This window comes from Astatotilapia calliptera, chromosome 17 (assembly GCF_964374335.1).
Source record: "Astatotilapia calliptera chromosome 17, fAstCal68.1, whole genome shotgun sequence".
Lineage (NCBI taxonomy): Eukaryota > Metazoa > Chordata > Actinopteri > Cichliformes > Cichlidae > Astatotilapia > Astatotilapia calliptera.
The window spans coordinates 33,259,702-33,276,018 of NC_137438.1; the positions used below are offsets into that span (position 1 = coordinate 33,259,702).

The 16,317-nt window shown below is 39.7% G+C and overlaps 1 protein-coding gene across 19 annotated transcripts in view; it reads right to left on the reverse strand.

Annotated features, from left to right (window-relative positions):
* nrcama (neuronal cell adhesion molecule a) overlaps positions 1 to 16,317 on the reverse strand; it is a 65,322-nt gene continuing 49,005 nt past the window's right edge. For 6 of the 19 annotated variants that reach the window (XM_080291492.1, XM_080291490.1, XM_080291491.1 and 3 more), the window contains 18 exons: positions 16,115 to 16,262; positions 15,910 to 16,034; positions 13,883 to 13,912; positions 12,387 to 12,488; positions 12,040 to 12,237; positions 11,883 to 11,953; positions 11,561 to 11,786; positions 11,150 to 11,265; positions 9,810 to 10,017; positions 9,325 to 9,447; positions 9,024 to 9,200; positions 8,801 to 8,833; positions 8,210 to 8,275; positions 6,866 to 6,988; positions 6,570 to 6,725; positions 4,896 to 5,027; positions 4,726 to 4,804; positions 1 to 3,371 (listed from right to left, as the gene is read on the reverse strand). In XM_080291492.1, coding sequence (XP_080147618.1) covers positions 3,137 to 3,371; positions 4,726 to 4,804; positions 4,896 to 5,027; positions 6,570 to 6,725; positions 6,866 to 6,988; positions 8,210 to 8,275; positions 8,801 to 8,833; positions 9,024 to 9,200; positions 9,325 to 9,447; positions 9,810 to 10,017; positions 11,150 to 11,265; positions 11,561 to 11,786; positions 11,883 to 11,953; positions 12,040 to 12,237; positions 12,387 to 12,488; positions 13,883 to 13,912; positions 15,910 to 16,034; positions 16,115 to 16,262 — 2,348 coding nt within the window. In that variant the 3' untranslated portion in view covers positions 1 to 3,136. The other 13 variants (XM_026146413.2, XM_080291493.1, XM_080291497.1 and 10 more) reach the window with 7 other exon arrangements.

Consider the following 16,317-nt stretch of genomic DNA (forward strand, 5'->3'; position numbering starts at 1 on the left):
TTGTGGAATCCTGAAACCAACATTTATTTCATTTTTTTAAACTTCATTTAAAATACAAAATATTTTGCAATATTATATCGTAGAGTAAACCATTTTGACAGCCTTTCATGCTTCCCGTGTAGCGTTAACATTAACCAGAATGTCATATCATATACTGTGTAGCCTACTGTATGTTAACCAGTAACTAGAACATCATTTCTGGTGTATTCACACTCCAATTTGCCAGTTCGGTTATAAATCCATGCTGACCATATTTCCATATGCTCCCAATTAATATTAATTGTGGGGTTTTTTGTCTTCTTTTTGGATGCACACGCTTTAAAAGGATATCATTTTTAACTGATGTCTAGTTTAGGACAATAGTTCTTGTGCAAGCTACATCCACCCACACGGTATTGTCCCAAAATAGATGCATGTGTTTATTTTAAATGATATAGCCTATTTAACTGTGTGCCTTTTTTTTTTAAATTTATTTGTAAAAAATACAGAAAATGTGCATGAACTGTCTAAAACAGAAACAATACAGGTGTCACAAGAGCTCAGTCACAAGTTAAATAATCTCCTTTGATACCTGATCGGCTAAACATTTGCAAAGTCACCTGACGGGTTAAAATATAAAATAACTTCACACCAAATGAAAAAGAATGATAACTGTAAATAGTCCCATCTCACACTGAACTGACTGAGGTCTAGCTCTCACCTTCGACCTCAACGTGCTCAATTCAAAGTATTATTTACAAAAATGCAACAGAAATATCTACACGTGGAAAGCTGACACGTTGCAACCTAAAAACTTGATGCAAGTTATGATAAACCCAACACATGGAAATGTTCTCTGAAAAAGAAAAGGAAAGGAAAGAAAGTTTTGCATGTCCTGTTGAGAGTGGGAGCAGACTGCTTGACGCACATTGGAATTATAGACTGGTACCAATGGAAACAGAAAGCAACGGCATACATTGGGCACGCTGTAACGCGGTAGCATGCATGTGGTGCACACGCTCACTCTCGTGCACCCGGACATTCACACTTAAGCTTCATTCATTTTACAGTAATATAAAACTCACTGCGCTCAGACTGAGACGACATACAGCATAAGGGTTGAATGCATAAACCGAAGTCACCAGTGTGTTTTACCATTTGGAGTGAAACAAGCAATATTTTCACATGAACAGATACACCTGTTTTCACATTCAGTATCATTTTTATGACCGCGTCGTTTCTAAGCGCTACCAGCAAATGTAAGTCTATTCCAGATGTTGAGTCTGGTTCCCACTGGCGGTTACCTGGTGAGAAGGTTGGCAGTTGTTTAGTGCTCCCAACAGGTTGGGAGAAGTTTGAAATGTACACATGACACATTTTTCCCATTTTATTATCGAGTGTTCATAGCTGGATGGTATGATTATATGATGCGTATACACTGTGAGCTGATGGTAGCTGGATAATATGATTGTCAACAAGGGCATAGCAATCTATAGGTGGAAGCGATCCCTCACAACAAACGCCACTGTGTAACATCAAAATTGTTCAAATCAAGTCACGTTTATAGCACTGTGTAGGAACCCTGGACTCCAAAATGAAAGAGGCTATTTTTTTAAATAACTAGCCCACATACAATATTTAGTGGCATTACAGCTGATAAAATGGTCTTAGTTTTAATGTTCCCCTATGAACAACTTTATTATCAGCGAAATCCTGAAGCGCATTTTTTTGCGGTGTTGAACACTCGCGTAGCTTTTAAAGCTGTTATTAAGGTAAGGTCGGGTGGTATTCTGAATGCATCGCAGCTGTAGACTTCTTGAACTGCTCTGAGCTCTGGTCTGTCTCATGTATGTAACTATGAATCAGGTTGCCGTTCACTACAAAGGCACTAGAAACCGTGCTGAGAGCTTCTCAATCATTAACATCCAAACATCCAGACACCGCTGCACCATCTCTCAGTGAACCTTTCTCTAAATGCGACATATTTGCAGCACAGTACGCACAGCACATATGCAAGAAGGAATGCTATTGGAAGCAGTGCTGGGGTAGCGGTTAGCTCTGTCCACGTAAAACAGAGGCCTGCGCAGGGGCCACAACTCGAGGTGGAAGCACCTGGCAATGACACTGGATCAATCACCACTTAAGAGATCAGTGAGAAGAAGCGCAGGCTTGGGAAAAACACAAAAGACTGCAAAAAAGAAAAGAATGGGAGGCCGACTGCAGTTAAGTGTGGGAGGTCTGGCTAGCTGGCTGGTGTGATAAGTGGCTGAAAGCTGAGCTTATCTAATGTCTAGCCAGGTTTTTAATGACCGCAAATAGACATACCTGTCCTTAAAATATAGCTTTCTTCTTCTTCTACCACATATGTACAAAAAAGGTCAAAAACCTATGCTAGCTTCTACTTGGAGTCACACATTTCACAGCAGTCTCTGCAAAGACACTGCTGTCTTTTTTTCCCTCTATATATCATACGTGATTTGACACTTTCTGACTGATAAAAAAAAGGAAACAATAAAAGACATACCCAGCTGCTTGTAGGCGTGCATGGTATACAGTTTCAACACGCAGCTTACCTCTGCAACAACTGACACGAGTGTGGTAAAACGCTTATTAGGATCACAATTTACTCCATGCACATGTTTATGAATGGGATTGGATGCATTTTTTTTTGCCTGCCTTCTGGTTATGTACTGTAGCTTGATAAAATATATCTTTTTTGATATTTCATATCTTGTATATTTTGCAAAGGATATCAAATGGCACTAACACACTTAAAAGATTCGTGCTCAGTCTGAGTGGTAAAAACCCCTTCGGGTACATTCCTTTTGCTTTTCTGTATTGTTTGCTCTCTCCTTCCCTCATTTCACACCTTCTTTCAATGGTTATGGGTGATGTGGAGCCGGTCTTTGCCATGTTGAGTGCGTCTTGATGAGTGGAGGTCACAGTGTGACCGGGGCTGGCAGGTGTGGGGATGAGGTCGTGTCAGCAGTCTTGGTGACAGTTAGCCATGGCCACCGGAGTGAGAACCACCAAGGGGTTAAGGTAGGTGTCCACAACAACTGTCACCTTAGCAGCTGTCACCACAGAGATGGTCACATTTGCCAGGGTGACAAGGGAGTGGCTGAAGCAAGCGTTGCAGCCAGGCTGTGGCCCTTTGTTAGACAAATGAATTCATGGCGTTGACAGGCGACGGGGCCTCCGAGCTCTCGTTGCCTTCATGCGTGTCTTTTTCTTTCTTGCCGCTGTACTGGCCGATGAAGGAGCCGTCCTCGTTGAACTGCCCGTCCCCACCTTCACCATAATCCACCAGACTGTCGTCGCTCTCGTCACGCCGCACCGTCCCATTGGACGGCGTCCGGCTACCCTTCAGCGGCTTGTGGTCCTCAGTGTCACTGTAAGGAGTAGGAAGATGGCTGAGAAAGAACTCGTGCAGCTTGCAGAACGTCTTCTGCACTTCTCATAACCTTTTAGAAAGAAAACAGGCTCTTCAAGCACATAAGCAGTCTGGCTTTTCCACTGCACAAGCATAGCTTACCACAGTGACAATATCACTGCAACTTTATGCCATCTTTGGTACACATTTTGATGAAGCTCACTTCAAGTGTGCAAATACATCCACAAGTGATTACTTTTTTAAACTAAAAACTTAAAATGAGCAAAATCATGGGGTAAGTGATACATTACACGTTGTGGTACTGTTATTGTACAGTGGAGCAGCTCAGTTAAATATCATTTAGGGTGTTAGTGCTGTGGTGGTTCAAGTCCGGGTGCAGCGCTGCAAGAGGAGTTTGCAAATACGTGCCGTTCAAGTCCTTTGCAATGTACCTGCATCCGAATGCAATTTCTGAAACGCTTTCAGTCAATATGCTTTCGCTTTACATGCAGGAATCCAAAATGCAAACAGCATCATTTAAACCATTTTGTCACGCTCCACCTGTATTAACACATTGAGTTTTATTCAATACTATGGCAGCTACAGTGAGGATCATACAAGTACTTTAGCACTTAATGGAGATATTAAAGACATTATCATTATTAAAACAATAAAATGAAGGGAGCTAGAAGCAGTTAAAGCAGTAATATTAAATGGTAAATCTGGAGTGTTAATGCTGGTACTATAATGAGCATCATGACACAGTAGTCTCTGCCTTCATTTTCTCTTTAATCAGAAACTCAAGGAGGTTTTATAGGTTGCTTGAATTGCATGCTGCTTTTATCGCATCTTGTCTTACCTCTCCATCGACCTAAACCCCTCCCCCCGAAAAACAAAACAGAAAGATAAAAGTGGAAGGACACATGAAAAGCAATTCATGAGCCACGGTGAGTGTCTATTTTTTGTGAGCTTTTTTTGGAAACAGACAGCGCTTTCAGCTCTCCTAGTCGAAGCATGCAAGATCTCATTTGTTTTAAGAGCAGTTAGTATACAATTTAAGAGGTCAGAGATGAAACAACTTGTTAAAATTTACATATTGTATAATATGAAAAAGCTTCTTTTATATTAGATGGGCAATGTGCAGGTGAGTTGGTAAATGTAAGAGTCAAAGCAGAGTAGTTTGGATATCGCCTTGCCTCTGTGGAGTGTTTGGTAATCGAGTCTGGAGTGGGGAGTGTTTCTGCAGCCTGGTAAAATGTTCTACATATACAAACAGCCCAGTCAGGACACAATGGACCAACACAAAGAGAACGCTCATACACTGCTCTGGTCCTATTTTAACCATGCTTCTCTGACTGAAGAACGTCTCTCACCTGTACTCTCCAAATGTCCCATCATCCTCCTTCATGGGTTGGATCTCTGGGTCTTGGTGAGCGTCTTCTTTTTCTTTCACTGTCAGTTTCAACAGCAATTAATTTAAATTTCTGCGCATTCCCGACTACAGGCTTGGACTCATAATGCACACAGATAATGTGTGGTTTACCTGGATATTTGCCACCCTTGTTTCTCTTGATGAAACACACTATTAGAAGCACCAAGATGAGGAGAGCGATGGCACACATCAGTCCAATAAACCAGCCCTGGGTAGCGATGTCTACCTGCCGGCTGGCTACAGCTGGAGAAAGAAAGAAAGAGGAAAGAAAGAAAGAAAAACGGGTGGGGAGAAGTTCACAGAAATAAGATAAACATTAAGTGTCAGCTCAAAATGTACTTCTAGGCTCCTATAACAGTGAAACTGTCCTCTTCATGCTGAGCAACACTGAGATTAACAGAAGCTGTAAACACAGGATGGAACTGTGAAATGGGTTAATATGACGATTTATATGGAGGACCAAAACAGCCAAAATTTTAAAAAAAAGAATTGGGGAATAAATAAATGACTTTAAATAAATTATTATGACGCTTATGGTGATGTTCAATAAGGAAGATCTGTAATCACTACTGCTGTCAGTGCTCAAACTGCTAGCCTATTCTTTATATCACTTCCACTTTCCTACGGTGTCAAACTGACAACGCTGACATCATTACTCTAGTCCAATCATTTTCTTTCCCCACCCCACAGAACAGAGCCAATTGGCCTCTATTTTGCATACTTAAAATCTCAGCACTTTTCTTTCAATCTGCTTTCGTGCAATCCGTCTCATCCAAGCCTTCATCTTCATCTTCATCACCACCAGCATTTACACTACGGTGGGTCTTGTCCTAATTCTTATCACCGCTGAGATTCTGTCCTGCTATGACAGGTTATCAGAGTCTAATCACCAAGTAGCTTAATTGAATTCTGTATCTCAGTAAATCACATTCAGTTCTTCCAAATGATCTCTCCTTATCAAAATTGTCTTTAATGCATGAAAAAGAATGCAAAACAAAAATGCACACAATATTAATGCATTGATACATGCTCTTGCAACAATATTGTTTGGTCTGTGATGTTTTTTTCTGTTGCTGGGTGGTTGTCAGACAGCGTGACCATATAATCCACAAGCAGAGACCTTGTGGATCACAGTAAGATGTGTTTACTTCTGTATGTATTTACTTTTCTATAAATTTCCTGCTTCTGTCTACTTTCAATTGTATTAATTTCATATATACTTACCTTTCCATTTTCCTATTTATTTAGCCAGACTAAATTATTTCTGTTTTTCGATTACATTGTTGTTTTAGTATTGAAACTAGGTTGCTGTCGTTGTGTGCAAAGTGTGCACCGTAGAAGTCTAATTTTTTATGTTTCCAGATTACTGGAAAAATGAGGTGTTCAGTTAAACTGGATAAGTCGAAGAAGCTAAAAGTGCCTGAAAAAGGGCAAAGAAATATGGGTGTGGGGGGTATTATTTTGTTTTACAGAGTCACGTGTTTCTGTCTTTGTTAATTTTTTATTTCAGCAGTTCTGATCCTCAATGCATGTAGGCACTAACACAACAAAATTAAAAGAGTAATAATGGTAATAATGGGTAATAATGGGCATTGCGGTGGCGACTTTAAATGACATGCATTAGACCAGAGGCTACTGATGGCAACTTCTGACATGCTTGTACGCTAACTAACTACCGTACATTCATGTCTGAGTGTAACAAACTAAATCTGATGATGAAGGAAAAAAAAAGATGAAGCAGGCACTGAAAACAAAAACCATCTATGTCGAGGCATGCTGCCTCACCTGGCACCGTAACCAACATTTCGTCTGTGCTGTGGACTGTCGGGTCGGCTGCATCTTTAGCTATCACTTTCACCCTATAGGAAGTTCCCGGCTTTAAACCTTTTATTGTATGTGAGTGTGAACCGTTTGCAAACTCCTTTTTCCACTCCTCTTTACCTGGAATCGAGGCAGTGGAAAGGAATTAGATTCAGGAATCTGATACTGGGATAAATGCTAATTTTGAAAAATCAGATCTAGTCAGTTGTAAGCAAGTCAAGACATGCACTGATGCTTTGAAATACAAGAGAAAGCCTTACTGTTCTCAACAATATACTCCACATATACATTCTTATGGTGTCCAAAGTATTCCCAACTGATCACTGCACTGTCCTCTGATACAGAAGTGTTAACTGTGCCAAAAGCACGACCCACAGGAGGCGCTGGGCACCGAAGAGAGAGAGAAAATGTGTTTTTTGCTAATATAAAACATAAAAAGTACACATTTTTTGAAGACACCTACATTTTCAACTTACTAAATTACATTAATCTAGAATAAATCCAGTAAAACAAGTAAAATTATATCAATGTTTACATCTATGAACATCTCCAGAACAATTTGCCAGCGTGTATTAAACAGCTGGTGTCTTTGGTAGTTTTTTCCACCACATGTGGTAAAGTGGACCACAGGCAAGCTTTTAAAAAGGCCATTGTTGTTATGTTTTGGCTCAATATATAAAGTGAACATTTATCTTTGGAAACTTAAAGTTAAGTCTACAAAGTACTGTAGCTTTAACGTTACAAAATAAAATCAAGAAAAGAATTACAAAATAAGTAACAACGCTGTGCAATTCTAAGCTCCTGTTACATTATTAAAAACAGGTCAGGTTAGCTGCTACAAAAATGTCCATCTCAATAAAACACCAATCAGGTGGTTAATATTACTAGCAATATTTTCTGAGCTTTTTTTTAAATTACTTTTTTGTGACCTTGTGGCAGTTTTGCCTCTGTACACCACCACAGTGGATATTAAACCAATCATTCAAGATATGATTAAAGTTCAGAATTTCAATATTGTATTAACTGTTTAGGAATTACAGCTGTTTTCTGAGACGCAATTGACTCATAAGCAGTTTCATTGCCATGTGAGACCTGTTTTGCTCATTATTCTATGAGAAATTTAGCTAATGAAAAATCTGGACTTAGGTGCCAAAGTGCTGAACTTGCATTTGATATCTCTTCACTGGAGGTCTCAGTATGCGGACTGTCGATGCAAATAAAGGAGGCCATCAGTAGTCTGAAAAGCCAGTAAAACATTTCACTGAAGCTGAAGACTTTCTCAGAGGCAAGAAATCGATGACTAAGTCAGTCTGTATAAAAATTGCAGTTATTCCTAAACAGTAATTACAATACTTTTGTTAAACCCCATAAATTAAAACTGCATTTCAATAACATCTTGATTGTTTGATTTAAAATCCACTGTAGTGGTGCACAGAGGCAAAATGACAAAAATTGTATCAGTGATAAGCTAGTTCATTACCATCACGAAATCACATTTGAGTAAAGTCGCTAAGCTAAAATTACTAAGATGGATCATTTCTGCAGGACTGAGTTCATGGGGAGATAGTGGGGGAGGGAGTAAGGGACACAGGGAGTGCTTGTACCCTTGTGAAACGGGGAATGCAGAGACTGAGTGATGGGGGAAGTTGGGTGAGGGGGCTCTGTGGGGCCTGAAAGAACACGGAAAAGAGTGAGACAAAATACATAAGCATCACAACAAAGAGCATACAGTACTGACACGGAGAGTTAAAACGTGGCAACGCTTCTTAATACTGAAAGCTAAAATGAAGCACCTGATCCAGCTCTGTATCTACACAAAGAAAAATGAGCAACTCTGCAGCAAATAAATTTCTACTTTGTTTATAAAAACAGTCAGTTTATAGCATAAATGTTAGCGCTGGAATTCAAACCATCATGCAAAAGGAATCTGCTCATTTAAAGAAGAGACATACTAAAAGATGAAAGAAAATATCATTTTACAACATAGAAATCCTATATTTCACACCGTGTGACTGTGTAAAAACGACCTATTCTTACAGAACAGGACACAAGCATGGTTTCTCACAATTGTTGGATTACCTTAACATGCAGGGAAAAGTGCAATAAACATGACATCTATGCTAGGGCTGTTTTCGTTTCTAATATCTATTAATGTAATTAGCATGCAGATACTTCCAGTGGCAAACTTGGGTTACCTTTGCCTGCCTCTACAGTGGGCCGAGTACGAGCTTCAAGGAAGAGAGAAAGAGAAAGAGACAGAACCTCCTCAGGGTTGTCATTTTTACAGAATTCCTGACATCTGTCACTGCACTGTGGCTATGGTTAGGCTGCTTTAAAACGTTTTCTTCCTATTGAGCTTTTATTTGGTTCACCTTAAGTTAAATGCTTAAACTTCAAGTTCTTGGACACAGGACTCACTTGTATGCATGACTGTGAAAGCCTCCTCTGTGATGATGGGGCCAGAGCCCTCGTTTGTCTTTGCGCTTAAGTAAAACTTGTAGAGCATGCTGGAGTTCAGGTTACTCAGAGTAATGGTGGTCTCGTTGGCTAGAAAGGTCATGACCTGGACTGGTCCCAGTTCGCTGGTATTGTTGACTGCAGACACGGCAAGAAACAGCCAACAATTGGAAAATGCAAAGATGAAAGTTGAAAGGAAAAAGCAAAAATGCTGCATAATACTGTGGCGATACTTAAAGTTGAAGGGGACTGCAAATCCTACCTGGTTGGTATTTCAGAATGTATCCAGTGAGACGTCCATTGTTGTTAATTGGTGGGCCCCATTCCAGAGTGAGAGAGTCCAAACCAGGGTTGATTACACTGAGAAAAGAAGGAGGCCCTGGGACTGAAAACAAAACCAGAATTAACTCTGAGTCTGTTGGCTACATGAGCATTTGTAGGATACAAATATTTTATATTTGAAGGTCATATAATAGTGGCTAAGGAGTACATGAACCTGTATGACTGTTAAGGCTTTAATTGGATGTTGGTTCTGTGTGCCCTTGTATTTGGTAGGCTGTCTTACTAGTACAAACAGTGCTACTAGCAGCAGGTAAAATATATATTTTGTATTAATATGTACATTTAAGATATTGTAGTATAGCAACATTCAAAGTGTGGTGATCCATTTAAAATTTGGAGGAACTTGGCATCCTATTACAGTACAAGTTTTTTTTTATTCTTCTTTGGACCGAAAGACATACACACCTCCCTCAGGTGTCTCAAATGTCTTGCTTTGGCTAGAAGGCCCTTCTCCTTTGTTATTAAGGACTCTGATAGAGAGACTATAGACACTGTAAGGCTGGAGGCCTGGCAATCGTCCCTCACTTCGGTTTCCACTGAAAGTCAAAACTTGCATTTCCTGATCAGTCTCCTCTTCTGTCTCATGCAAACCATGCTTTCGCCTGTAGTATACCTGGAGAAAAACACACCAAGAGTTAAATGAATCATTGTGATGTTGTAACCAGGTTCCCCAACACAAAACAGGAGAATTAAAGTGATGCTCAGTAAAAAAAAAAAACAGAGAAAAGCTTTTTGGCTCTCCTTCAAAGCTCAAAGTAACTTTTTTCTTTCTTTTTCCTTACTTCCTATACTACACTCATTCAGACATACACTCACCAGTCACTTTGTTAGATACACCTTTTCAACTGCTTGTTAATGCAAATATCTAAGCAGCCAATCACATGCCAGCACCTTCGTAGGGTTAGCCATGTAGACATGGTCAAGATGACCTGCTGAAGTTCAAACCTAGCATCAGAATGGATGTTGGTGCCAGATGCTGCTAATCTGCTGGGATCAACTACTTCTTAGAATATACAAAAAATGATTTAAAAAAAAAAAAATCATATAGCAATAAAAGGAAAACAAGAAAATATCCAGTAAGCGGCAGTTCTCGGGGAAAAATGCCTGTTGATTCTAGAGGTCAAAGAAGAATAGCCAGACTGTTTTGGTTTTGCTTTGGTGGGAGAGCAACAAGAACTTAAAAATAACCACTTGTTACAACCAAGGTTTGCAGAAGACCATTTCTGAAAGCACAGCAGCAGAAGACCACAATTGGTGCCAGTCCTCTCAGCTAAAACAGAACCCTGAAGCTACAATTCACATGGTCTGACTAAAGTTGAACAACAGAAGATCGGAAAAATGTTGCCTGCCCTGATGAATCTTGTTTTCTGCTGAAACATTGAAATGTTGAGGTCAAAATTTGGTGTGAACAACATGAAAGCATGACTCCATCTTGGCTTGTATAAAAGGTTCAGGCTGTTAGAGGTGGTGTAGTGTTGTAGGGAAAATGTTCTTGGCATACTTTGAGCTGGTTGTGCAGCTGAAAAATGGGCAGCAGACGAATGTTTCCAGCACCTTGTTGAATCTATGCCACAAAAAAATTAAGGTACTTCTCAAGGGAAACTGGGACCCAACTACTCAAGAAGGACTATTTTCATAGTATCTATAGAGTTGGTTGTATTTATAAGTGACATTAATGTCATAAGATTGGGACATCTACTTTGACATCTCTGTGATGGAGGGGGAAATGTGGCATAAGACAATACCTTGTATCCCTGTAGTTTTCCTCTGACAGAGGGCGGTGATATGGGCTCCCAGTGTACTTCTGCCAGTGTGCTGTTATGAACCATGACCTGCACACTCTCTGGAGCAGACAAAGGCACTGCAAAACAGAGAATATGAAATATTAAGTTGAACCAGTTTGAAAACACTGTGGTGATGGATCGTGGTCTTGTAATAGTAAACACAGTAAGGTTTTATAGTATGTCACATAACTAGACTTATTTATGACTTGACCAATACTATAAAACAAAATGACAAGGGTTACAGCGCCTGTTATTGAAACCTTAAACAACAGATGCTCATTCTCAAACTTCCCAGTCTGCTTTATCTTTTTCTATCTTCCATAGTTCTGATCTAATACCGAAAAGAAACGTATTTCCACAGAATTCACTTACAGTCTTCTCCAGAGTATCCAAACGCCACTTCAGGTTCAGGCCCAACACCATAATCGTTGAAAGCTTGAACTTTGATTTCATAGGGCACATATGTTGGAGTTCCAGACACAACCCACTGGGATACATTGGCCACATTCTGTGCTGACCACTCCTTCTCAACATCCTTCTGTCTCCACTGCACTTTATATTCCAGACCGGGCCCATTGGACTGGAGTCCTGTGAGTGGCTACACAGAGAGTAATGTTAATTAGTACTTGCATATTTCATCTATACAATACATTTAGGCTCAAATCAATCTGAAATATAATTAAAACCATCTCACTGTCCAGGAGATGACCAAGTTGCCTGGCTCGGTTCCTACTCCCTGAACACCTGATGGGTTTTCATCAGGAGCTGAGAAAACCAAAGAATCCTGGTTCGGTCTGAACTTATTTTTGTGTTAAGATGATTAACATATTTCTATTTTCAGTGACTTTTACCTGCAGGGTTGGTCCTATATTGACGTGAGGACTGGCTCGGCTCACTATAGCCGACACGATTTTTAGCCAGCGCTCTGAAGGAGTAGTAAACGTATGGAGAGAGGTGCAGCTGTGCTGTGGTGCTAGTACCAGGAACCTCTGTCAGGTTTGTCCAAACTCCTGGCTGGTGGAGAAGATCCTCATACTGGATCAGAAATTCTGGAGAAGATAAAAGATTCAGATGTCACGAATGTTTTTAACAGCAGAAACTTTGTTTTCATTTGTACAGGTCATAATTACTGTAGGTTAAATCATGTCTGCCGATAGTACAATCTGAGCAAACTGCTCCAGCACTGAGAATTTCATACTCTCTATAGGACTGTTGTTTTCATCTCCTGGGGTCCAGGTGAGCTGGACACTCCTCTCTGTTTGGTCTGTCAGCTCCAGGTCAGTCGGAGGGTCAGGTTTCTCTGTGAATGCAATAAGAAATTTAGTACCTTGCTTCTGTTTCCATATAAAATTTGGCACCAATACAACACCTTTCCACAATTAAAAACATAACAGCAGTAAATGAAATGTACAGCAGGTATTTTGATGGGTAGCTAGTGAGGTTAACACCAACATTTGTTAGCCGGATTACATCATTAACTGTGTTTTTCTTATTTAAAAAACATGAATGTCAGTCAACAGTTTGTATGCACTCACACAGTCCTGAGGAGAGGTCCAAATATTGAAAACGTGGGTGCAAATGTACCCATCATTAACAGTGACGAAAAACTTTTAAAACGCTCACATGCATTCTATGCAAGTATGGTGGGATTTAAAGTTTATGGCAAGTTTTAAGACAAAATTGACCAGAAATAATCAGACTGCAGGGTCAAAAGGTTAATGGGTCAATCACAGTCAAATAGCCGAACGCTGCACATTATTGGCAAAAGTTAGGACTGTTATATCCAATTTTTTGTGACAGTTTTTGCAACTTTATCATTTTTTATGACAGGCACTTTTAAAATAATGCATTTTTATATAATTGAGTAAAACATGTCAAAATGTGTCTCATTTATGCAAATATGTATGTTGCATATAAGCTCTGTGAAAACAGCTTTTAATTAATGATCTTGACCAAAACCTGTGTGATCTTCATCACCAGGACTAGCTTTATATCATCAACACCAGCTCATCAAAAGTTACTAGCAAAAGCCTGCCCTATGGGTGGTTCTGTACACGGGCAACATATGCTGAATAAAATAAATAAATAAATAAAAATAATCAAGAACTGGGATTTTTAATAAATCTTTAAAAAACAAAAAAACAAACCAAATAGATGTTAAGCAGCGCTGTATGTGTGACAAAAGTTTTTGCAAAGTTTTGTTCAGACTGGCCCACCCGTTAAGCTATGATTGTTACAGTTTAATTACTTAATTAACTTGAAAATAGTATTATTTTGTAGAATTTTGTACAGTTTTAGCAGTTGACTGTGACCAACCTGACAACACTGATGATGATACTACTGCTAGTTAGCGAACAGCACCAGATTTGTTCAGGTGTTGCAGGTAAAACCTCACATTACATACGATGTGTCATCAGAATTTAGTGTTCGTGTGTGTTAAAATGATGTCTTCCATATTGTTAAACGCACTACACTTTGCAAAAGTACATAAAATGCAGTAGCTAGCATGACAGCAGCAGGTGAAACACTGCAAAGGCAACTTTAATTACTTGTGTGTTTGATTTGAGACAGCAGACTGCCAAAATTCAAGTAGTATAAAAGTAATGTACACCATGAAAGGAAGTAGCCAAAGGACACACACAATGAGTTAAGCTAATGGAAGCTACAAATTGCGACAATGTGGACATTGTTTACCGTAGACAATTGCAGGAGTAGGAGTCGCCTCTGACAGCGAAAAGCAGGAGCAAAGTGCAAGAAGAGGGTTAGAAGTTAGGGACAGACATTTAAGAAACAGCAGAAAGATCTCAATGGTAATGTTATTTTAGGAATGTAACTAAAGCTTGAGGAGTACAAACTAATGTTTCAGTGCAGTTATTCTGCAAAACAGAATAACTGCTACGATGCCTTCCAGTCAGGTTTTAGACAGAACCACAGCACTGAAACCGCTCTGACAAAAGTGTTTAATGACATATGTCTTAACACAGACAGTGGAAAAATGTCAGTCTTAGTTTTACTGGATCTCAGTGCAGCATTTGATACAGTTGACCACAACATATTACTCAAACGACTGGAGAACTGGGCAGGTCTTTCAGGAACTGTACTAAACTGGTTCAAAACATACTTAGAAAACAGGAAATACTTTGTATCAATAGGTAACTTCACATCTGAGCAGACTAGTATCACATGTGGAGTTCCCCAAGGTTCCATCTTGGGACCCCCTCTGTTTAACATTTACATGCTCCCACTGGCACAGATTATAAAGAACAACAAAATAAACTACCACAGCTATGCAGATGACACACAAATATATATCACAATGTCACCAAGAGACCGAGGCCCTGTACAGGCTCTTGGTAAATGCATTGAGGAAATTAATGACTGGTTGTGCCACAATTTTCTCCAACTAAACAAAAACAAAACTGAAGTAATAGTCTTTGGCGCCAAAGAAAAACGATTACAGGTCACCAGAGAACTTCAATCTATACATCTAAAAACCACAAACCAGGCGAGAAATCTGGGTGTAGTGATGGATGCAGACCTAAACTTAGAGAAACACATTAAGACAATAACAAAATCAGCTTACTATCACCTCAAAAATATTTCTAGGATAAAAGATCTGATGTCTCAACAGGACCTGGAAAAACTAGTCCATGCATTCATCTTTAGTAGGCTTGATTACTGTAACAGCATCTTTACAGGTCTACCTAAAAAATCAGTCAGACAACTACAGCTCATTCAGAACTCTGCTGCTCGAGTCCTCACTAAGACCAAAAAAGTGGACCACATCAGTCCAGCTCTGAGGTCTTTACACTGGCTGCCTGTCCGTCAGAGGATAGACTTTAAAGTTCTGATGCTGGTCTATAAAGCTCTGAATGGTTTAGGACCAAAATACATCAGTGACCTCCTGACCCAGTATGAACCTTCCAGATCCCTCAGGTCATCTGGATCCGGTCTTTTATCAGTTCCCAGAGTCAGAACCAGACACGGAGAAGCTGCATTCAGCTTTTATGCTCCTTATATCTGGAACAAACTCCCAGAAAGCCTCAGATCAGCTGAAACACTCAGTTTATTTAAATCCAGGTTGAAGACTCACCTATTCTCAGCTGCATTTGAATAAAGCACCAAATCCACACTTTTAAGCTTAAATTTCAAAACTTACATTAACTACTGATTTTATCTACTGTTCTGATTTTATCTGTTTTGATTTTACATACTGTTTTGTTTGTTTGTTTGTTTGTTTGTTTGTTTGTTTGTTTGTTTGTTTGTTAAGTGGGTTAGAGCTCTGGGTAGCTCCCCAGCTGGGTCTAGACTGGGTCTAGAGAGTATTTTAAATTCAGGGAATTTAAAATAGAAAGTAGCTCGTCCACAGAAGGACTGGTAGCTCCCCTTACGATAAGGGTTCAGATCGCGCGAACAGGTGTGAAATGTGTGTGTTTAGTTAGTTTGTTTGTTTGCTTGTTTTAATCAATTTTAAATCATACTTTTTATTTGTTTTTGTTTCTAATGTCTCTGTAAAGCACTTTGAATCACCTTGTTGTTGAATTGTGCTATACAAATAAATTTGCCTTGCCTTGCCTTGCAATTAAGGAACCAAAAGGGGTTATAATTGGGGGGGGGGGGGGGGGGGAAATCAAACAATAGAAGCAGGAAAGCAAAAAAGCCTCTGGATCTGTGTTAGAGCTAAATGATAACTACGTTAATAAATTAAGGTGAGAACGTACCGACAACAGTCAGCATGGCACTGGCTGAGTCCTGATCGAGGGTGGTGTTCATGATGCAAGTATAAGTCCCCTTATCATCATCAGTCACGTCTCTGATGGTCAGACTATCAGTGTCCACCTCGAACCTGAAAGTATTAACGAGAAATAACATCAGGTATTTCTACAGAGTCAACAGAATAAGTGCAGTCTCAATGGTTGGGCGTACCTCTCATCATCAGGCAACTCTCCTCTGTCTTTGAGCCAGGTCATGGTGGGGATTAGGGAAGGGTCATGCTTGACTTTACACTCAAAGACAGCGCTCATTCCTCTCTGCACCACCTTGTACTCTGGCTGCTTCAGGATACGAGTGGGCTCTGCAAAATGGATAACCATTATGTCACCGCTGATAACCTAATACCCACTGACAAA